We start from the raw sequence: 23,963 nt of genomic DNA, 5'->3' as shown, positions 1-23,963 counted from the left end.
CCGGTGTGGTGAAGATAATGTAGGAATATCTTCAGGGGCTTAGTGTTAGGTTTATTTAAGGGGGGTTTGGGTTAGATTAGGGGTATGTGGGTGGTGGGTTGTAATGTTGGGGGGGGTATTGTATGTTTATTTTTACAGGCAAAAGAGCTGAATTCTTTGGGGCATGCCCCGCAAAAGGCCCTTTTAAGGGCTGGTAAGGTAAAAGAGCTTTTCTATTTTAATTTTAGAATAGGGTAGGGCTTTTTTTTTAATTTGGGGGGCTTTGTTATTTTATTAGGGGGCTTAGAGTAGGTGTAATTAGCTTAAAATTGTTGTAATATTTTTATTATGTTTGTAATTTATTTTTTTATTTTTTGTAACAGCTTTTTTTATTTTTTGTACTTTAGTTAGTTTATTTATTTGTATTTATTTGTAGGTATTTTATTTAATTAATTTATTGATAGTGTAGTGTTAGGTTTAATTGTAGATAATTGTAGGTATTTTATTTAATTAATTTATTGATAGTGTAGTGTTAGGTTTAATTGTAACTTAGGTTAGGATTTATTTTACAGGTAATTTTGTAATTATTTTATCTAGGTAGCTATTAAATAGTTATTAACTATTTAATAGCTATTGTACCTGGTTAAAATAATTACAAAGTTGCCTGTAAAATAAATATTAGTCCTAAAATAGCTACAATATAATTATAATTTATATTGTAGCTATATTAGGGTTTATTTTACAGGTAAGTATTTAGCTTTAAATAGGAATAATCTATTTAATAAGAGTTAATTTATTTTGTTAGATTTAAATTATATTTAACTTAGGGGGGTGTTAGTGTTAGGGTTAGACTTAGCTTTAGGGGTTAATACATTTATTAGAGTAGCGGTGAGGTCCGATCGGCAGATTAAGGGTTAATACTTGAAGTTAGGTGTCAGCGATGTTAGGGAGGGCAGATTAGGGGTTAATACTATTTATTATAGGGTTAGTGAGGCGGATTAGGGGTTAATACATTTATTATAGTAGCGGTGAGGTCCGGTCGGCAGATTAGGGGTTAATTATTGTAGGTAGCTGGCGGCGACGTTGTGGGGGGCAGATTAGGGGTTAATAAATATAATATAGGGGTCGGCGGTGTTAGGGGCAGCAGATTAGGGGTACATAGGTATAATGTAGGTTGCAGCGGTGTATGGAGTGGCAGATTAGGGGTTAAAAAAATATGCAGGGGTCAGCAATAGCGGGGTTGGCAGATTAGGGGTTAATAAGTGTAAGGTTAGGGGTGTTTAGACTCGGGGTACATGTTAGAGTGTTAGGTGCAGACTTAGAAACTGTTTCCCCATAGGAAACAATGGGGCTGCGTTAGGAGCTGAACGCTGCTTTTTTGCAGGTGTTAGGTTTTTTTTCAGCTCAAACTGCCCCATTGTTTTCTATGGGGGAATCGTGCACGAGCACGTTTTTGAAGCTGGCCGCGTCCGTAAGCACCGCTGGTATTGAGAGTTGCAGTGGCGGTAAATATGCTATACGCTCCCTTTTTGGAGCCTAACGCAGCCCTTCTGTGAACTCTAAATACCAGCGGTATTTAAAAGGTGCGGGGGGAAAAAAGCCAGCGTTAGCTACGCGGGTCGTTACCGACAAAACTCTAAATCTAGCCGTTAGGTAGCATTTAGGCAGACACAATCAAAAATGCACCTATTTGATTTTCAAATGTACTTAATGAAAAAGATAAAGGGTTAGATTAAAAGTAGAGCTCTAATTTATGGGCAAATTCACCTGTTTGCGGTCACGTGATAAATAACCAGCCATTACATGTAGCTCGCCGTAGCAATTAGCGCTCTGAAAATTAACCAGAGGTCAGACCTCTGGTTAATTTTTAAAATGTGTCCCAATCGCCCCAAACTTTAGTGTGAGGTTGTGTTTAAATAAAATTTTAAAAAATAGCATCTTTATTTTATTTTCTAAAAAAACTGCAAAACTGCATGAAACAGTTTTTAGGGGTTACATATGGCGTGTGTGGGGGGGTGTTAGAAAAAAGATACTGCGGTCTAGGTGAACTATGTGTTCCCTGTAAATATTTATGTATATGCTTGTAAATATATATCTATGTGTTAATATGTGTATATACACATATTAACACATAGATATATAAGTATATAATCATATACATGTATATTTAAAATGGCTGCCCATCGATACGTTAGTTCTCATGGCGTGTGTCTCATGGCATCAGAACAAGGATCCCATTGGAACCATGGGAAGCGTGCTCTATTGCGTGAGCTAGTATTACGAGTGTAGCACAAACATTGCGCTCGCAAAATCGCAATTTTGTGCTCCACTAGTAATCTGGCCCAAAACTGGCACTGCTCCAGACACAGCAAAGAGACTATACCTCCTTTCAAATATACTATGGCCTCTAGTTATCAATGTCTGTCGGACCTGATCCGACAGTGCGGATCAGGTCCGACAGACATCGCTGAATACGACGAGCAATACGCTCGCCGTATTCAGCATTGCACCAGCAGCTCACAAGAGCTGCTGGTGCAATGCCGCCCCCTGCAGACTCGTGGCCAATAGGCCGCCAGCAGGGAGGTGTCAATCAACCCAATCGTACTCGATCGGTTGATTTCCGGCGATGTCTGTCCGCCTGCTCAGAGCAGGCGGACAGGTTATGGAGCAGCGGTCTTTGTGACTGCTGTTTCATAACTGCTGTTTCTGGCGAGCCTGCAGGCTCGCCAGAAACACGGGGCATCAAGCTCCATTCGGAGCTTGATACATATGCACCTATGTCTGAGAAATAAGCACTTGAAAACCAGGCTATATAATAAAAGCACTGATTAAAACCTATAGCTGAATCGTCAGTATTAATGCAGTTGTTTGTTTTCCTGGCAGGTGGAACTAACTGGTAATAGTATTTATGAGTACATACATCCCTCGGATCATGATGAAATGACAGCAGTGCTCACAGCTCATCAGCCTCTTCATCCGCACTTGCTACAAGGTAATTTTATTACATGCTTGAGTGCAGTGCAAATATTGCAGTTAATCATTAAATAGTTGAAAAATAACTTGTTGATGTTTCAGACTTTTTTTGTGTGAATGGAAGTCCTGGTTGAGAACTGATATTGAATGACATAATCTGGTTTGTATTAGCAAAGGATAAAGGCAAACAGTGTTGGCACATTATTCCGTACAGCATTTCACCTCGCTAGAGAGAGCTGCACCCTATTACACACATTAATGTTTTTAGGTCATTGCTGGAGTGTAGACAGGGGAAACACATTCATTGCCCACAGTTATGTTGCAGTTGCCAATTCAAATTAAAATGTTGCAAATACCTTACAGTTTTGTATTTGCCTTGGAAATATGACAAAACACTTTGTTTTAGCATTTAAAAAAGACAAATATGTCATGATTTTAAATACTTAAATTGATACAATAGCAACCAAAGACTATGATGGGAAGTCATGAATTCATACTTGTAGTCTATGGCTCCCTTTTATCATTATTCGGGCGAACAGGATTTCCAAACTGTGAGCTTCTCCCCCTGGCATCATTGTGACTGGACGCATCAGCTGTATGAAATGTACTTACGCAGCACTGACATCTGGTCATGTACAACTAATTGCATGAGCTCAGAGGCCGTGAATCCCCCTGATTGGATCAGAAGTTAAGAAACAGCGATCTTAAAGAGAAATGAAACACAACATTTTTCTTTTACCATTCAGATAGAGTATGCATTTTTCAACAACTTTTCAGTTTACTTCTATTATTGAATTTGCTTAATTCTCTTGCTATCCTTTGTTGAAAAAAATACCTATTAAGGTTCAGGAGCAGAAAAGAACTACCGCTAGCTAGCTGCTGATTGGTGCTGCACAATATGCCTCTTGTCATTGGCTTGCTTGATGTATTCAGCTGGTTCCCAATAGTGCATTGTTGTGCTTTCAACAAAGGATACAAAAAAAACTAAGAATATTTGATAACAGAAGTAAATTGGAAAGTTGTTAACAGTTGTATGATCCATCTGAATCAAGAAAATTGTATTGTGGGGATAATTTGTACCCCAAACTGAAGGGAGCTTGTGGGTAACATTGTGTTACTACACCAAGAACTGACAATAATTAGAGACATCTGCACTCAGAGTCTTGACTAATCATATTCAGGACGCCGGCATCAAGGTATCTGAGAACTGTTCAGCAGCAATTAGCTGAAGAGGGCCAGAAACCCTGCTCGGAGACCACCCCATAATCCATTGTTTTGTTCTTTACAGAGCTACGTGATACAATTTCAGCAATGTTGTACTGCAACATGTTTTTTTCTTCAAACAAGTCACTTTTACTCATCTGTAAAAACATATACATTTGTTAATTTACCAATACTTTAGTAATATAACCTCAAATTAAATATTCATTGCAGACAACGTTCCAATTTACTTCTAGTATGTCATTTGGTTTGTATTCTAGGGAACCACCTAGTTAGGCTCAGGAGCACCAATGTCCTACTGGGAGCTAGCAGCTGATTGGTAGCTGCAGATATATGCATATGCCTCTTGATATTGGCTCAACCGACATGTCCAACTAGCTCATAGCAGTGCACTGCTGCTCCTTCAACAAAGGATGCTATAAGAATGAAGCAAGTTTGACATTAGAAGAACATTGAAAGTTGTTAAAAATTCTATGCTCTATCTGAATCATGAAATACTGATTCACTGTATAATAATATTAAAATGATCATACTGAAAATCATAATGTATTATTTTATTAAGTAGTATATCTTCTGGTTACAAATTGTATTATTTACATTTTAATCTGCCTGCACAAGAAATGTTGCTATATTCATCTCCCTTATATCCTTAAAGGGACAATAAACCCAATTTTTTTCTTTCATGATTCAGATAGAGCATGCAATTTTAAGCAATTTTCTAATTTACTCCTATTATCAATTTGTCTTCATTCTCTTGGTATATTTATTTGAAAAAGCTAGAATGAAAGCTTTGGAGCTGGCCTATTTTTGGTTCAGCACCTTGGATAGTGCTTGTTGATTTGTGGCTACATTTAGCTATCCAATCAGTAGGCGCAACCCAGGTGCTAGACCTAAAATGAGCCGACACCAAAGCTTTAATTTCTGCTTTTTCAAATAAAGATACCAAGAGTATGAAGAAAAATGTATAATAGGAGTACATTAGAAAGTTGCTTAAAACTGCATTCTCTATCCAAATCATGAAAGAAAAATTTGGGTTTAGTGTCCCTTTAAATTTTTTATTTAATTGCAAATATTTTAAATGATTCTTATAATTGTGGCAGACTGTGTATTTATTGGCCCTGCAGATGCCAGGGTTGGCTACAATACATTGTGACCATTCTGGCTGATAAATAGTTAAATATTCAGAATATTCAACCAGAGTTACTTTTATTAAGTGATCATTATAGTCCTCAGTCACTTATTAAATAATCTCTTTAATGGAGCACAACCTTTGTAAAGCTGTATAATTTCACTCCATACTGAGTCATTAGAAATCTCCCGCTACAATCTGTAAGTAAGGAATTTGGTGGTGCTATACAAATAAATGATAATAATAAGGAAGAAAATTATAATAAGAACTGTGAACTTCTGAGAATATTAAATGGGTCAGTAAAGTCAAACTTAAACTTTAATGATTCAGATGCAGAATGCAAATTAAAAAGAAAACAAAAAAACTTACAATTTACTAATATCAAACTGTGCACAATCTTTTGATACTTTTACTTTCTGAGGCACCAGCATGTGCAAGAGTTCCCAGTATATACATTTATGCATTTTCTGATTGGCTGATAGCTGTCACATGATACAGGAGGAGGGGAAACTGAAGTAACTTTTTAAATTTGCCAGATAAAAACCTACTGCTCATTTGAAATTAAAATATTGCATTATATTTTTATTATACATTGATTTATTATACATTGTTTATACAAATCTACTGTAGTAAACATTCAACAGCAATTTTTTATCTAGAAAGGATATTATAACCCAAGAGGGTTATTCAATATACTCAGACAAACATACAATGGTAAAATGCGTATGGGAATAACGAAATACATTCAGCATTCTCTCCCATATTCTTGTTTGCAAATGATTTGCTCAATGTGAAACATATACTTTATCAACAGATAATAAAAAGACTGATTATTCTATATATAAATGACAACATTTGAATGCTCTGAACCTACACACATAGCACAGTATCAGGATTTCTCTCTGTTGGGGTCTTATTAATCAGATTTATAACTAAGGTGACTCTGCTCTATTGCATTAATAATAATTATTAATATTATTATTTTTTTATATACGTATGTGCATATTTAATTACTACAAAGAGACCCCACCTTTAAAAAAGTAAAGTTTTCTCTATATTAGGGCACCCTCTTGTCTGGCACTGCTTTTATTTATTTTGTTGGATGTTTTTTAAACTGTGTTACACGGCTGTTTTTAAATCACAACTTGCATTATCATATCATCTACCTAAAAGTAGTGCACGCCAGTTCCGTATAAAGCTTTGCACATGTTTTATCCAGCACCGACACTCGCAATATTTAGGCGAACATGTTTTTTTAAAAAACAAAAACAAAGCACCAAACAGAATGGATATCAGAAGTGAAAAGAGGACTTCTGGGGGCCCTAAATATAGAAAAAAACAAGTGTCTCATTGTGGGTATTAAATGTGCATATACTGGTGAACAGTTATGGGAAAATTATGTGCAACTTTACAACTTTCTAATGTATCTATTATCAAATGTTCTTCATTTTCTTCGTATCTTTTGTTGAAAATAATAGTATAATACCTAAAACTAGGAGGGTGGCACTGTGGCAGGCCAAAACCCCAAATTAGTCCCCTGATACACAGAACAAAGAAATGTTTGGTACAACCGCAAAATGGAGGGGTTAGCGCTAAAACAAGCAAAAGCCACTTTAAATGACACATCAATTATACAAATTACAAGAATTCAATAAAATAAGTTTTATAAAATTATAAGAATATATCACAACACATAAACCTAATCGCAGTGCGCACTGCTAGAAAAACAGATATCTTATAGGACCAATCTGAAAATAATTCAAATAAAAAATAGTCACGTGACCTAGAAAATATCCAACAAAAAGTCTTATTCACAGATAAAAAAATATATTGTTCAGGGATAGAAATATTAGGAGTTCTGTAGTGTATTGGAAGTCCCCTTAGTTTAGTAGCAATATATAATAATAATTTACGTTAGAAGGTGGGCTTCAGCGGTAGGATGAATGTTCACTGAACCGCTCGTAGTAAGTGTAGCATATGGCCATGTGCAGTTTAATGTAGCTCAATAAAAATGAATTACTTACAGAGCAACAGGATCTGTTAAGCCTGTTGAACTACTTCGGCTCCTATTTAGGGGAGAGATATTTTTGCAGTTTTATGGGCCTTAGTCGTGTATTCGCAGATATAACTCACTCCATCAGATGTATCGGTTATCCCCACCAGTGATCGCGATAACTTCCTTTTTCAGCTGCGCTCTGTGCACATGTGAAAGATCACTGCAAACAGATAGCAGTCAGTACTCTCCTATTTTCGCCGTACTTTGTGTAAATGAAACAAATTACTGCAAACCTGCAGAAGTCAGTGTTCTCCGTAATTGCCACACCGTAGCATTACAAATCTGCTACTTTGTACAACTCTGCGTATTGGTATACCAATGTCTAAACAGCTAACAGTTCTTTCCGTGATATCTGGAATGACAGTCTAAGAAGGATTTCAAAGATGAGACTCCACAATGGCTTCTCTGTGTATGCCATTACGTCTCTCTTTTTTTGGGAGACATAATACACACAGAGAGAAGCGCAGTCTCAGGAACGAACAACTAGCTCAACAACCTTTTTGCTTGTTCTATAGCGATTTACCACCTGGGTGCAGCTTATTTTTAGCCCGGTAATGCTTGTCACAGAGTAGAACTTTCCTGTAGTATATCAGTCTGATCCTGCTTATTACAGTCAGTCCAGCACCAAAATACCAGGCAATTCCTCTCTGAACAAGGAACACAGCAATTTGTCACAACAAGTAGAGACAGACAATTAATTTCTAATTGAGGGTACTTTCTACCTCCACGGCAAAGGAAGCATGCTTTTGCCCCATCTTACACCAACCCATTTTTTGTTCACCAAAAATGGGCCGGCATCTAAACTTACATTCTTGCTTTTCAAATAAAGATACCAAAAGAATGAAGAAAATGTGATAATAGGAGTAAATTAGAAAGTTGCTTAAAGTTGCATGCTCTATTTGAATCACAAAAGAAAAAAATTGGGTTCAGTGTCCCTTTAAGCTTCTGCCTTTGTCAAAACATTTGATACTGGAAACTTTGGCTTGAAAATTACTTTCATTTGGAATAAAATAACTGCTAACTTTTTTTATGTAACACTTTTTGGACTACACTGTACGTCTCTGGTCTTTCTATGGGGATGGTGTTATTAATCTTGCGGTTAACATTTAAAAGGGTCGACACTTCCCTTTACTGGAAACCAATCATGAGAAATACCTTACTACATGCTATGAGTAATCACCCCTTTTTGTCATGAAGGGGTTGCTAAAAGTAATTTCATCCATGTAAAAAGGTACTGTTCTGACCCTAGAATCTTTGATAAAGAATGTATGGACTTAAAGGGACACTACTTAAAAGAGGTTATTCTGAGCCGCTAGTTATGTTGTATTGAAAGATATCATTGAAGATGGTTGACAATTTTTGTACACTAAAAATGTGACTGTAGGCAATATGGTTTCTCCAAGTATGCTTCCCCATTGATCGAGAAGTTCCTACGGTATGTAAGTCTTATGACTTGAGAGGTCAGATCTAGAATCAATGAAAATCAAGGTAATATACGCCGTAAAGAAACCTGGTCTGCCCTCTCCACACACTCAATAGTATGTCATGAACAAAGGGTTGATACCTTTAAATGGAAGACTATAGAGAAAGTGAGTTATCCCAAAGGGGGGGGGGGGTGTTGACCCTGCTAGAAAGATAGGAGGTTAATTGGATCTTTAAACTTCAGACTCAAAGTCCTAGAGGCTTTAACTCTGAATTTGATAAAATGAATCACTGGTGATATTCATAAGTTTGTGCAATATCTTTTAGGTAAAACATTGTTTATGTGTTTGGGATGTAAGTACAACTTATGTGATATTCTAACAAACTGCTTGATGTTTTTTATAAATATGTCAGTTTGATAAAATATTTATTACTGTCTGATATATTGTGAACTGGGGACACAGGGGAGTGAAACAGTTAACCTTGGTTTTAATTGAGTAATTAATCAGCTCATTAGGAGCCTTTTAAAAGATTGTGGGCCAGATTACGAGTGGAGCGCTATTTAGTCGCTTTCTTGCTTGCTAAGTGCCCTAGAAGTAAACTTTTTGCATGCGTCCACCTTTTGCCTTCAGAACTGCCTTAATTCTTCGTGACATAGATTCAACAAAGTGTTGGAAACATTCCTCAGAGATTTTGGTCCATATTGCTGCAGATTTGTAGGCTGCACATCCGTGATGCGAATCTCATTGTCATGTTTAAGAAACCATTTTGAGATGATTTGAGCTTTGTTACATGGTGCATTATCCTGCTGGAAATAGCCATCAGAAGATGGGTACACTGTAGTCATAAAGGGATGGACATGGTCAGCAACAATACTCTGCTGCTTTCATGTTGTTTATGTAAAATTCTGACCCTACCATCTTAATGTCGCAGCTGAAATCGAGACTAATCAGGCCAGGCAACGTTTTTCCAATCTTCTATTGTCCAATTTTGGTGTGCTTGTGCAAATTGTAGCCTCAGTTTCCTGTTCTTAGCTGACAGGAGTGGCACCCGGTGTGGTCTTCTGCTGCTGTAGCCCATCTGCTTCAAGTTTCAATGTGTTGTGTGTTCAGAGATAGTATTTTGCACACCTTGGTTGTGATTATTTGAGTTACTGTTGCCTTTCTATCATCTTGAACCAGTCTGCCCATTCTCCTCTGACATCAACTAGGAATTTTCGTCTACACAACTGCCGCTCACTGGATATTTTCTCTTTTTCGGATCATTCTCTGTAAAGCCTAGAGATGGTTGTGTCTGAAAATCCCAATAGATCAGCAGTTTTTGAAATACTCAGACCAGCCCATCTGACACCAACAACCATGCCACGTTTAAAGTCACTTAAATCCCCTTTCTTCCCCATTCTGATGCTCGGTTTGAACTTCAGCAACTCGTCTTCCCCATGTCTAGATGCCTAAATGCATTGAGTTACTGCCATGTGATTGACTTATTAGCAATTTGTGTTACCAAGCAATTGAACAGGTGTACCTAATAAAGTGGCCATGTGATTGGCTGATTAGCAATTTGTGTTACCAAGCAATTGAACAGGTGTACCTAATAAAGTGGCCGGTGAGTGTATTTATATATATATATATATATATATATATATATATATATATATATATATATATATATATAAATATATATATATATATAATTACATATAGGTATAGATATATACAGATATATATAGGAATATCTATTTATAAATACATATAACATATTTTGCTATGTGCACAACATTGGAATGTGAAATATTTACAGTAAATAGACAGTATGACACTTATGTAAAAATATGTATGCAATATAAATTTTTAATTTTATATCTACTTAACAGCAAAGGGCTCCAATGTACATATATAGTAACCGTATATATATATATATATATATATATATATATATATATATATATATATATATATATAATAGACATATATATATATATATATAAAAAAAGAGAAGTAGGTTAGTAGTGTGAAAAGTCCATCCACAAAATGAATGTCTTTAATAGTCCCAGGTAAGTTAATTTGGGTATATGGGCAGGGAACACACTAAGGGCTCCATGTACTAAGCCGTCAATTCATCCGTCATTGTAGACGCGGATAAACTCGCCGTTACTCGCCGCGGGCGAAATGGTGTCCGCTGTCGCTATGTACTAATATTCCCCCAATAAATAGACAAGTCTAGCCCGCCGCGAGCAGTTGCGGATTGTTGATAAATTTGACGCCTCGCTCGCCGCGACTAAGCTGATGTACTTAACTTTCAGTTGAATTGTCTGGCCAATTATTAACACGTGACATGCAAGGTGTCACGAACATCATAGTAGTCACGGGAATAGAATTTTGCTCCTATAAAAGTTCAACTTATCTAAACAACTTTATTATTGTTCAAAATTTTTTGAAGAGTGATAACAGAGCGTTATTTTTGTAATATTTATTTACAATTTGGATATGGCTTCATCTGGATCTGATAATATATAAATATTAATATAAAAATAATTATAAAGATTGACAACTATACAATACAAATTTAAAATATAGATTACTCTTTAATTACAGTCGACAAATTGGGCGCAATTTATGTACATGGAAATGAGAGACAAATTAGACGCCAGTTATGCTGTAAGTACAATGCTGATATTACTGCCTTTTATATATGTCTAGACTGGCGTCTAGATTGACTTTCCTATTGTTTTGTACCTTGCCCGCCACCTAAAAGGTGGCGAGGCAAAAATAACGAGGTGGGAGCGGAAATTGTAGCGAGCGGACAAATAGATTTTTTAGTACATTCGTTTTTGGCGAGTTGGTGGTCAAATGTGTCTAATTACAGTGAAAAATGGAGCGGTAGCGAGGTTTGGCGGATAAGTATGCTCGCAATTTTAAAGATGCGAGTTTTAACATAATTGACGGCTTTGTACATATCAGTTTGCGAATTTTGACGCGAGATTTGTTGCGGGTAGCTCGCTGACTGCTTAGTACATGGAGCCCTAAAAGTAAAAAATCTCTCTGAGCCTGTTTAAGATACATTCAAAAAGAACAGGCTGTCAGAGAAAAAAAAAATCATATTCTATGATTACGGTCAATATGACCGAAACCGGTCAGATTATACCTTGCTAACTGCCTAACCACATGGTTTTGTACTACTATCCTCTACTTTTTAATGGAATAAAGTGAACTATATTTTATTACTATCATCTGGCTTCGTTGGACTTTTCTCTCTTTTTTATTACATATATATATATATATATATATATATAATATATATATATATATATATACATATGTATTTATATGTGTATATACACAGTATGTCTGTAAATACATATATAAACATATAAATACATATGTACACACACATATATATATATATATGCATACAGTATATATACATCTTTAGACATGTATATATCTCTATGGTAAAGCCCTTTGCCTGCCTTTTCTAGCACCTGAGATCTCATATCTTTGATCCTTTATAACGTTTGTGTGCACTTTTTTATTTAGCGAAACAGATAACCATTTTAACCAGAGCTCTGAGGTCGCGGTAATCATTCTAGTGTAAATTGCGATTGTGCTCACGCGTTCGCATTAACTTTCAACTTGCCATATGAGCATAATTTAACTTGCACGGAATCTAACACAAAAACACGATATTGCTCGCGTGCAAACTATAGCCCTTTACTCGTAATCTGGCTCTGTATCATGTATATGCGCGTTAGGGATCTATGATTTCGGCATATTGAGCCAAAACATGTCAGATCTTTTTCTACACTCTTACCCCAGGCATTTGGCCTTGAGAAGCTTAGACCTTTTATGCTGGCTGTGCATGGACTTTTTCTCATTAAATGAAAAGCAGGGACATAAACTCAGGAGTGTGCACGTGTCTGGAGCACTATATGGCAGTAGTTTTGCAAGAATGTTATTAATTTGCAAGAGCACTATTTTCTGCCATGTAGTGCACCAGATACCTACCTAGATATCTCTTCAACAAAGAATAGCATGAATGGGAACAAAGCAAAATTGATAATAAAAGTAAATTAGAAACTATTTTAAAATTCTATGCTCTGTCTGATTCACATTTTATGGGGGGGGGTCATATCCCTTTAAGCATGTTCAGCACTGTTTACTGATAAATTAGAGCATGCACTGTGGTGTTGAGTTTATAGACGGAAGCATTGAGAGATTACTTTGAATGCAGGAAGGTTGATTTTTTTTATCATCTAAAATATTTTAAAATTTAATAATTTGTACAATTTATTATTAAAATAAGAAAACCTATCATTTGTTCTTTTCAGAGTACGAAATAGAACGGTCATTTTTCCTGCGAATGAAGTGTGTTCTGGCGAAAAGAAATGCTGGACTGACATGTAGTGGGTACAAGGTATTTATATGAATGTTTCTTTATATTCAAGACTAAATATCCAAATTGTCCAAAATGACAAAAAAAAGGTACTTTAAACTCAGAAAATATGTAAATTATTTTGACAGTAAGAGAGTAATTGTGAAGCGCGGGCAGAGAGATGTTGGGGAGACAGGAGCTAGTAAAAACATCAGATGCCTACTGCTGCTGTGGGGATTCTGAGAGATTCCTGTATATGAGCATATCTTTCCAGCAGTATATGGTATCATGATTACATTGGGCACTAAGCAACTTTTAATATGACCACATGTATCTCACCAATGTGTATTTAGCAATAACAGCCAGATATTGTGTTTCACAAACAGTATAGAAATTGATCATTTCTCTGCTTTAGCATAGGTGAATTTATCAGGTTCATGTACTTTGCTCAAAAGGACAAAACAAAACCCCTTAAAAAAAATAATTCTAATTTACTTCTATTATCAGATTAAATCTAGGTAGGCTCAGAAGCATGTAGAAATATTTAGCACTCTATGGCAGCAATGTTTGTAGCAATGTAATACATTATTGCATACGCTGCTGCCATAGAGTGCTAGATCTACATGCTCCTCAACCTACCTAGGTTTACTCTTCTACAAATGATACTAAAAGGAAAAAGCAAAGTTCATAATAGAAGTCAATTGGAAAGTTTTTTTAATTGCATGCTTTATATGAGTAATACAAGTTTAATTTTGAGTTTCCTGTTCCTTTATCCCCTTTGCTACCGGTATTTCCAAGAAGAACGTGCCCAAAAACTGGAATTTTTTTAGCATTTTTGCTATCATTTCATTTAAACAGAAAAAGAGCCTTGTGTTTTTATTTGCCTGTCAAAACTATATATTTGTTTTTAAGCAGACAACCCGAGGTATTGACCTAGGCCCATGTTGGTATGGTTCATGCCACCATTTCACTGTCAAATGCGATCATGCTCTGGTTCCAAATGCAAGCAGATGCCTGGAGCTCAGGAAACCCAACTCTCAGCTGTAACTTTACAGCAAAGACTGCTGGAGCTTCCTGCAATGCTGACGTATAGATATATATACGTTATGCGGTACGATGAGCCTCGGACCGCTTGACGTATATATGTATCCAATTGGGTTAAAGGGACAGTAATGTCAACATTTTTCTTCTATTTTTCTGATAAAACATGCTATTTTAAATAACTTTCCAATTTACTTTTATTATCTAATTTGTTTTGTTCTCTTGGTATCCTCTGTTGAAAATCATACTCAGTAGCAGCAATACACTCCAGGGAATTAGCTGGCAATTGGTGGTTGCAACTATATGTTGCTTGTCATTGGCTCACACAGTGTGTTTGGCTAGCTCCCAGTATTGCATTGCTGCCTCTTCAACAAAGGATACCAAGAGAATGAAATACATTTGATAATAGAAGTAAACTGGAAAATTGTATGTTCTACCTAAATCATTGAAGAAAAACATGGGATTTTATGTCCCTTTAAGTCACTTACAGAGAGAGAAATAAATACTGACATACATGTGTTGTCTCACTCACATACACAAGTGCACACAGGCACAATATACAAGATTTCAGTTAGGTTTTACTCATGTCTTTAAATGCTTTTTATCTGTGCAACAGGTGATTCACTGCAGTGGATATCTGAAAATAAGACAATTTATGCTGGACATTTCTTTATATGACTCGTGCTATCAGATTGTAGGGCTTGTGGCAGTGGGACAGTCCTTACCCCCTAGCGCAATCACAGAGATTAAGCTTCACAGCAACATGTTTATGTTCAGAGCAAGCCTGGATTTGAAGCTCATCTTCTTGGATTCCAGGTAAAACAAACAGGTGCTACGGCAGAGCTAACATAGTACCAACAAGTTGCATAGTGTGTCACTCAGAAGCAAAGGTGTACACCTCAGAATGTATTCTGTTGATAGACAGACAGACAGATATAGATAGATATAGACAGACAGACAATGCTGTGTTATTGCAGAGTTAACTGTGCTGTCTACATAAAAATTGCTATCTTCTTATTTAAGGGATAGGGACTTTAATTTTATGATCTAGATAGAAAAAGATTCACAAAAATGTCCTTGGGCAACTTTTTCCTCCTAAAGCACAATGAACGATAGTCATGGGCAACCTCTCTAATCTCTTATCTCTCACTAATTTCTATCTTATGCTTCAAAGGCTATTTATTAAAAATCAAGAAACGCTAGAGATTTAGTGAATTGAGCCAATATAATAACATACGTAGGAACTGAATAGGAGGCCCATAGTGAGCAGTGGTTTGTATGGCACAAATTAAGCCTTTTCTGATGCAATACATCCCACCGCCTTGGTGTTTAAATGCTGGTGAACAGGCACCCACAGCATATGTGCGCATGCAGATAAAAAAAACATCTGTGCATATTTCAATTTTGACCTTTCTATCCCTCTAAGGAGAGGGAGTTTGGCCGAATATTCTGCAGTGAGCACTCCTTCTGCTTCCTCCCTCCTGTTTCAATTAGAGAGATTGACATAAATTCCGTAATGGTATTATGGGTACAGTCCTTTTTTATCACTTGCTCTTGCATGTGGTGTCTAAGAAATGGAAAGCACAGAGATCAAATTTGAAATTCTACTTCAGACATATGTGAAATATGTGAAATACAGGTGTTAATATATAGAAAATACTGAATTTGAGCAACAATTTTTTCTTGATGACATAATGCATTTTGTCTTATATGACATAACAACATCATAGGTTTCATTTTACCACCATAACACTATTTAACCTTTTTAAACTGTATTTCACAATGTCAGTGATAGGATATATTTAAAAAATTGAAGATTTAGGAAAGGGTGCCACAAAAGATTCATACTTTAAACCATGGGATAGACTGATGGCACTAGCATTTATCGCCCCAAGCAGAACAATCTATGCCATAGTTTTTCCAGCCACTGTAAAAAGCGGAACTAAAAATATGGGGTTTGGGGATTTCTGGGGGGATATATTTATTTGCCTAATACCAATACATTTTAATGCTGCTTAAAGGGACAGCCTACTTGATTTTTTTTATGGTTTAAAAGGATAGATAACATCTTTACTACCTATTCCCCTGCTTTGCATAAGCAACATTGTTATATAAATATACTTTATAACCTCTAAGTTTGACTGTTTCTAAGCCCCTGCAGGTCGTACCTTATCTCAGTGCTTTATATTAGCTTTTTAAATCTTGCACAACAACCAGACAGTGCTAGTTCACGTGTGCTATATTGATAGCATTGTGCTCACTCCCTTGGAGGATGATAATGGTTATACAAGAACTTATTGGCTAAAATGCAAGACTGTAAAAAGTACTGAGATAAGGGGCTGTCTGCAGGGGCTTAGATACAAGTAATCATAGAGGTAAACAGTGTATTACTATAACAGTGTTGATTATGCAAAACTGGGGAAGGGGAAATAAAGGGATTGTCTATTTTTCTAAACAATAACAATTTTCAAGTAGACTGTCCCTTTAAGGCTTCTAAAACATTGATCTTGGTTGTCATCTAAAAGGAAATTGGTCATAATTTCTCTTAATAAAAGAGCATGTTATTTTTGCATTAGAATATCCTTTTTAATATTTTCCATACCTAAACTGAATGGATAATCTGTAGTCACATGACAAATTAATGTATACACAAGGATTTTTCTTTAATATTACTCTTTTCATTGTAGAGTAGCTGAATTAACTGGATATGAGCCTCAAGACCTCATTGAGAAAACCCTTTATCATCACGTACATGGCTGTGATGTGTTTCACCTGAGATACGCTCATCATCTCTGTAAGTTGGCAGTAACATATATTGTGAATAATATATTTAATATAGATATATTTAATTTAAAAAAAAAAAATGATGGTTAAACAATGGACCCTCCACCTGAACCTTTTTCCCAACCCAACTTTAGGCTGTGCCATGTACATTTTTCACAACTAAACAGTGACGATGGCCATCTCTAGACCATAAAATTGGGGCATGTAAAAAGTTGACCACAAAGCTAAATATCAGTGGTATTGGGGGGTACTGGTGGGCAACCTCATCATCTGCTATTACTACCTTTCTTTTTATTTTAAACTCACTCTACCTATTTTCGCCCCTTGCTTTATTTGGAATGCACAGTATGGATGGGCAAATGTTTTGCAACATTCAAAAAATTAAACAAATTTTAAACCATTCATTCAGTTGTTTAAAATTTTGAATCTTTGTACAACATTCTAACTTTTATTTTATGTAACAGTATTTTTTAAGCTATCTTTAACCTCTTGAGTGCAAACGACGGCTCTGAGCCGTCGCAAATTGTCTCACTCAGGTGCTAACGACGGCTCAAAGCCGTCGCTAGCACTCTACCACCATGAGGGAGATCTGGAGGCTTCCACCCCGGATATCGGGCCTGTATAGTGACAGACATCGCCGGGGCTTCACGTTTTCTCGCAACTTTATTTAAAATGGACAATGTAAAGTATAGGGAAAGGAGGTATGCTGCTTAGAAGCCTGTATCTCAGGCATCTAGGCAGCTACAGACCCCACTGTTGGAAAGGTATTCGTCTAACCTTTCCAACGGTGTAAGGGGATCTGTAATGTATAACATTTGAGTTATCGTACTATAAACCATGAAACAGAGTTTGAAAATGTTGACACAAGATTCTAAATACCGTAAACCACATTTTTTCAAAACACGACATTTGAGACTTCTCTTTGCTGTAAAAACCAGTGCAAAAACTCTTTGCAGTAGATTTACTAAATGTTGAGCGGATATCGTTAAATTCATACGCTGTCGGCATTTATCATTGGACAAGCATTTCTAGTGAAATACTTGTGCAATGCCGCCCCCTGCTCACTGGCGGCCGCTAGCAGGGGCTGTAAATCAACCCGATCAGATCGGGAGGATTTAAATCCGCCACCTAAAAGGTGCAGCGGTCTTAAGTGATGGGCCTCCGCAGCAGCAATTGCTGTTTTATAAATGGAGCCCACAGTCTCCAAGAAACAAGACAGAACAACAAACTGTTAAATCCTGATCATAAATAGGCAAATGCTGAAAGAAATCCTATTTAAGAAGATAACATTACTATAACTTTGAATCAGGAAAAGGAAAAAAAGGAAATAAAAACAAACATTTAAAGAGCGTATTTGCTAAATGACATTTCAAGATGTCGCTGTTGTGGTTTTTCTTTTCTTGTGTTTCCTGCAGATCTTGTTAGATGTATGAGATATTCCATATCTGTCTATCAAATACATACACATATGTAAATATCTGTATTGCCCACTACTAAGGGACTATACAATAGAACTGAGTATAGGTTTAATGAATCAACACCATGGGGCCTATTTATCAAATGTCTGTTCGACATGATCCGATCAGCGGATCATGTACGACAGACATTGCTGAATGCAGACAACATACGCTCTCCGCATTCAGCATTGCACAAGCAGTTCTGGTGAACTGCTGGTGCAATGCCGCCCCCTGCAGATTTGCGGCCAATCGGAGCTTGATAAATAGGCCAATATATATATATATACACACAGATCTAAAATGGCATCTGTGGCCGTTTCAGATTGTATTACACATGTTCAAGATAATGGAATTATTCCAATTCTTCTTGGAATACTGGAAACAAGTTGAAAAGGCCATTTTGCACTCTACTACCACTTTGTGTGTTGAATTTGATGCTGAAATAAAGTGCAAACCTCGTGGTCGAGGGATTGTGAGTGCCAAAGCCCTTACCGTCCATGCATCATATGGGTGATTTTTCTACTATCTGCTCAGATCTGATACGAACATTTACCAATACGGAAATTGTGTATTTGCTTGGTTTGTGATCATTCAAAGCATGAAAAACACAGATTTAGCAGAAAAAACACATTGATAAATAGGATCTGAAAGATTGCTATCGATCCCACAATTAGAAGCACTTTTGTAATGGACTACTGGAGTTATTAATTTATTGCTAGAATGATAACCGAAAACAAATACGAGGGTACGTCACCTACAGTCAGATCAGCAGTGGGTTGCACCAAAGTTAAACATTGTCACTCTCCAGAAGCCTTTGTTTAAATGCAAGTGTGTACATGTCAAATATGACTTTAATGTCTCATTCCGAGAGCAGGAACAAAAAAACATGAGATCATGGGTAAAATAAGCATTACACAAAAATACCCATTAGGGCAGTTTTCAACCCAATAAAATGATTCTTTTCACTACAGCTACAAAGTAATATAAAGTAATATGAGTTATGAGCTATAATGTTACTAGTAATATTTATACTTTTTTTTTTTTACAGTGCTGGTGAAAGGCCAGGTCACCACAAAATACTACAGGCTGCTCTCCAAGCATGGAGGCTGGGTTTGGGTTCAGAGCTATGCAACCATTGTCCATAACAGCCGTTCCTCAAGACCTCACTGCATAGTGAGTGTCAACTACGTGCTCACGTAAGTATAGAAAGTGTTGCAATACGCACTTTGTCCTATTTTCCCCCCATTTGGATAAAATTATTTAAAAATGCTTAAATAACAGCAAAAACTGATTTATATTTGCTACAAAAAGTCAATATTATTCTTAAAAGGATATTAAAGTGGGGGGCGTGGATGCATTTTCTGTGAGCTCTGCTTAAGATCCTCTTTAATCCGCTGATTAAGGAGCTACAACAGCAAAAATCAATTACACTACTACTCAAGCAATAACTGCACCTCAGTCTGAGGCCATATCTATGTTCTTGATTGCTGTTTTCATGACTACAGGACTACAGATCGGCAGTTTAAAAACCCAGGGCAGCGGCCTATATTTGGGTAGCGTTCCCCCCCGGTCACACCGGGTTACTAGTGCTGGCAGAACACGGCTGCCTTACTGCATCTACCTAAACCACCAAAAACCACGACATACCTCCTCTGGACTGACAGTCTGGTGAGACCTTACCCTACAGTGCACCCGCCTGAAAAATACTACAAAATGGCGGCTGAATGGGAAACTGAACTAGCGCAACACTTAGACCAGTGCTTTGCAAGATTAGACCAAATGCTACAGAAGCTATATCAAAGCTCCCTACCCAGAGATCTTGTAGCGTGCATACAGGCAGAAGTTCCTGAACAGATCGATCTGCAAGCAGCAACCTACGATAATAATCAGAAGGCACAGGCAATAGCACAGAAACGCTCCTTCCCGCATAATCCCCCTAACAGAACAGCGGATAGAGGGCTAACTAAACCCATTCAAGAACACCTAGGCTCCACTGGCACTCTCCTGCTTGCGCAGATGTTGGATGCTCAGAAGCCTGCAGACATGAACAAAACAGCATTCTCCGATCCAGCGTTCCAGGTACAGCAGAAACCACTATCTATGACAAAAGAGACCCCCCATGAAAAGACACCACAGGCCCTTAAGGACATATTTAAACCCTACAAGACAAGAAACTTACAACACGTAGCCTACAGCGGATTACCTTTGAGCGACGGCAGCCACTTAACTTTAGTGCCCCCGTGCCTGAATAACCGGATAGGTATATCCTCTACAAGAGACTCATTATCCACTGTAAAGCGCAACATGCGGGCTCTCCACAACTGTATCGATCAAATGAGCACATATTTTGAAAAGGGCTAAAGATTACTTCTCTTCGGCACTTCAAATACTGCCCACGGCAACCGCTACCAGTAAGACATTATTAGAGGCATATAAACTCGATCTATATCCCAAAAACTGTGCTGCATGAAAAGAACCTATTACTCCCAATACTCATATGACACACTGTTTTGATTCACCTAGCCCAGGCGTGAGTAACTGCAATAGACCACTGTATATGGGATAAAAACGGAGGGCAAGAATGTATTACTGGAGTATAATGTGTGGTGAACTTATTATTTGTTAACTGAGTTGTATATAGTTTGAAGACACTGCTTATGATGACCCACCTTTTGGGGAGTGAGCGCAATTTGAGGGAATTGTGGGGCAGGGTTTGAACCAGGTGCAGTTCATGACAGTCTCGGTCTATGTTCTATAATCTTGATCCCCTTTGGTTCATACAAGTAATAGAACTTTTGCTGGTTACAATGTGGTCTCCTACAAAGGGGTTGGACTATCACATTTATATAGTATAACTCAATTATAAATGCCCCACTTCAACCAACCTAGGAATTAAAGGTAATGTCCCCTTATACATATTAATCAACCACTCCATGATAAACCAACTGGGTGAAAACAACTATAAAGCTCATTCCACTTGTGCAATGCTAATAGTTGTTTAAGTCATTGGACCGCTACCAGCATAAATATATTTTTAATATGTTCAGTTATGGTTTTTGCTTTATATATCAGGAAGCAAATCTGCTACTCTTTCTCTATATTATAAACTACTATTGCAATACAGGCTTATAAGAGACCGACATGGGTTTCGTGTATGTATAGTTATACAGGTCTAAAAGTTACAAGTTAAGAAGTGCACTGAGATAGTAATATGCAACTCTTGCTCCACTCACAGATGTCTTATAATAATCATAGTTACATATTTGGACATTTAGAAATGAGACAATTTTGATGTAAAATGTGAACGTGTATTGCAAGACATGTATATCTACAAATTGTAAAATTGCTAAAGTTGAAAAGTTTGTACCACTTGATTACACTTAAATAAAGCTTTAAAAAAAAAAAAAAAAAAAAAAAAAAAAGGATATTAAAGTATAATAAAGTATCCATATATACGAATTTATATGTAATTTAAAGAACATTTTAAACTGACATTTTGTTAGCAAAATGAGCATTGTTTTGCAGTCTAGGGACTCTTGCACATATCAAGTAATTACTGTGGAACATGTAGGAAGTTAGAATTCTCAATACAGAATCTCTCTGGGAACAATGGAAAATGCCACTTTCCAGATTTAAATGACAGGAAAAGGAGGTAAAATAAAGGGCATTTAAGTTGTTTCACTATGCAAAATTAAACATTTTGATAACCTAAGGATTGTAATCAACACGTTTATGGGAAATATAATTCTGAATTTACCAGAATAATAAAAGGTTTATTTACAAATACCACTCGTTAATGATGTTAATGAGATTTCAATGTGAGAGCAATATAACTGTTTTGTAATTGTGGAAACAGTACATAATCCTAAACACTGGAGTATCTCCCTTAAAGGCAAATGAAACCCAAATTTTTTCTTTCAGGATTCAGATAGAGAATACAATTTTAAACAACTTTCTAATTTACTTCTATTATCTAATTTTTTTTCATTCTCTTGGTATCATTTGTTTAAGGAGCAGCAGTGTTTCTAACTGAACGCATGGGTGAGGCAATGACAATCGGTATAAATATGCATCCACCAATCAACCGATAGAATCTAGGTTCTCTGCTGCTCCTGAGCTTGCCTAGATAAACCTTTCAGCAAAGGATAACAAGAGAAGGAAGCAAATTAAATAATAGAAGTAAATTGTAAAGTTGTTTAAAATTGTATTCTCAATCTGATTCATGAATGAAAAATTTAGGGTTTCATGTCCCTTTAAATACAATTAGTATCATTGAATTGTTTGCACAAACATTTTGCAACATGAGTTGAGAATGAAATCTCAGCTTTCTTAAACTTCACATCGTTTTGTCATTTTAATATGAAAAAATAAAATAGCAAGGAAAAATAGATTTATCTCTGACATTATAAACACAACTTAAAGGGACATACAACCCCAATCTTTTCTTTCATGATTCAGATAGGACATACAAATTTAAACAACTTTCTAATTTAATTCTATTAGCAAATTGTCTTTGTTCTCTTGGTATCCTTTGTTGAAAGCAGGAAGGTAAGCTCTGGAGCGTGCACATGTCTGCTTTACTATATGGCAGCAGTTTTTCAAGAATGTTATACATTAGCAAGAGCACTAGATGACAGCATTTGTTTCTTTCATATAGTGCTAAAGTCATGTGCAAGCTACCTATTTAGATATCTCTTGAATAAAGAACAACATGAGAACGAAGCACATTTGTGCTTCTTTAAAATTGTGTTCTCTGAATTATTTAAGAATTGTTTTAGTTTTGTGTCCCTTTAAACAACTATAGAAATATTTATAAAAAAAAAAAAGAAAAAAATTAAGAAATCCGCCATTTTTTTGTGAGCTATTAATACCCCATACTATAAATCTTGCTTCTAGAGAAAAACCTCAAAAAATTAAAAAAATATTTTTACAATAAATGAAGTTAGAAAAAATGTATAATGATCAATTTTACAATATAATGTATAAAAATAACACCTCCTACACACATGTACTGGATACCCATAATGCCCTCTTGGAAGTGAAAAGGTTAACTTCCCACATGTAAATTAGGTTTTCTTGCCACTCTGATAAATTGTGCTTAAACAATATTTGAGCTCAAGGAAAAAAAAATCTACTTTCAATTTGTAACACAAGTGCACAGATGCTCACGGTATACTCATAGTATGAATTTAACTCAAGCACAATAGAAATCTCATGCAAAATAGCAATATACTAATAAAAATGTAGCCATAATTTAGCCCAAACTGTTTTGTCATCCTTATTATACTCCAAGAAATTAGGTATAATGAGCTGCAATTATTTTGCCTAATATTTTGACTACTGATAATTATAAGAAACCCAGGACAAAATGAGAAAAAAAGATGTCTTTGTCTATTTTAATTATTTTTTCATGTAAAGACATGGGGTAGATTTAACAAGCAGCGAATGCTGGTGTCTTTGCCCGAAGTTTCCAGCTCCCCGGAAACTGGAGGTAAGAAGCATCGGTCATAAGATCGCTGCTCCTTAAAAG

At 36.3% G+C, this 23,963-nt stretch overlaps 1 protein-coding gene across 2 annotated transcripts in view; it reads left to right on the top strand.

Moving 5' to 3' along the window:
* Nucleotides 1–23,963, top strand: part of SIM2 (SIM bHLH transcription factor 2) — a 210,843-nt gene that overhangs the window by 153,702 nt on the left and 33,178 nt on the right. For both annotated transcript variants that reach the window (XM_053704539.1, XM_053704540.1), the window contains exons 4-8: nucleotides 2,863–2,971; nucleotides 13,108–13,193; nucleotides 14,809–15,008; nucleotides 16,880–16,986; nucleotides 19,482–19,629. In XM_053704539.1, coding sequence (XP_053560514.1) covers nucleotides 2,863–2,971; nucleotides 13,108–13,193; nucleotides 14,809–15,008; nucleotides 16,880–16,986; nucleotides 19,482–19,629 — 650 coding nt within the window. The remainder of the gene's footprint in view (nucleotides 1–2,862; nucleotides 2,972–13,107; nucleotides 13,194–14,808; nucleotides 15,009–16,879; nucleotides 16,987–19,481; nucleotides 19,630–23,963) is intronic.

The sequence above is a fragment of the Bombina bombina genome, chromosome 3, assembly GCF_027579735.1.
Source record: "Bombina bombina isolate aBomBom1 chromosome 3, aBomBom1.pri, whole genome shotgun sequence".
In the NCBI taxonomy this organism is placed as follows: domain Eukaryota; kingdom Metazoa; phylum Chordata; class Amphibia; order Anura; family Bombinatoridae; genus Bombina; species Bombina bombina.
This window is presented reverse-complemented; position numbering and strand designations above follow the sequence as displayed.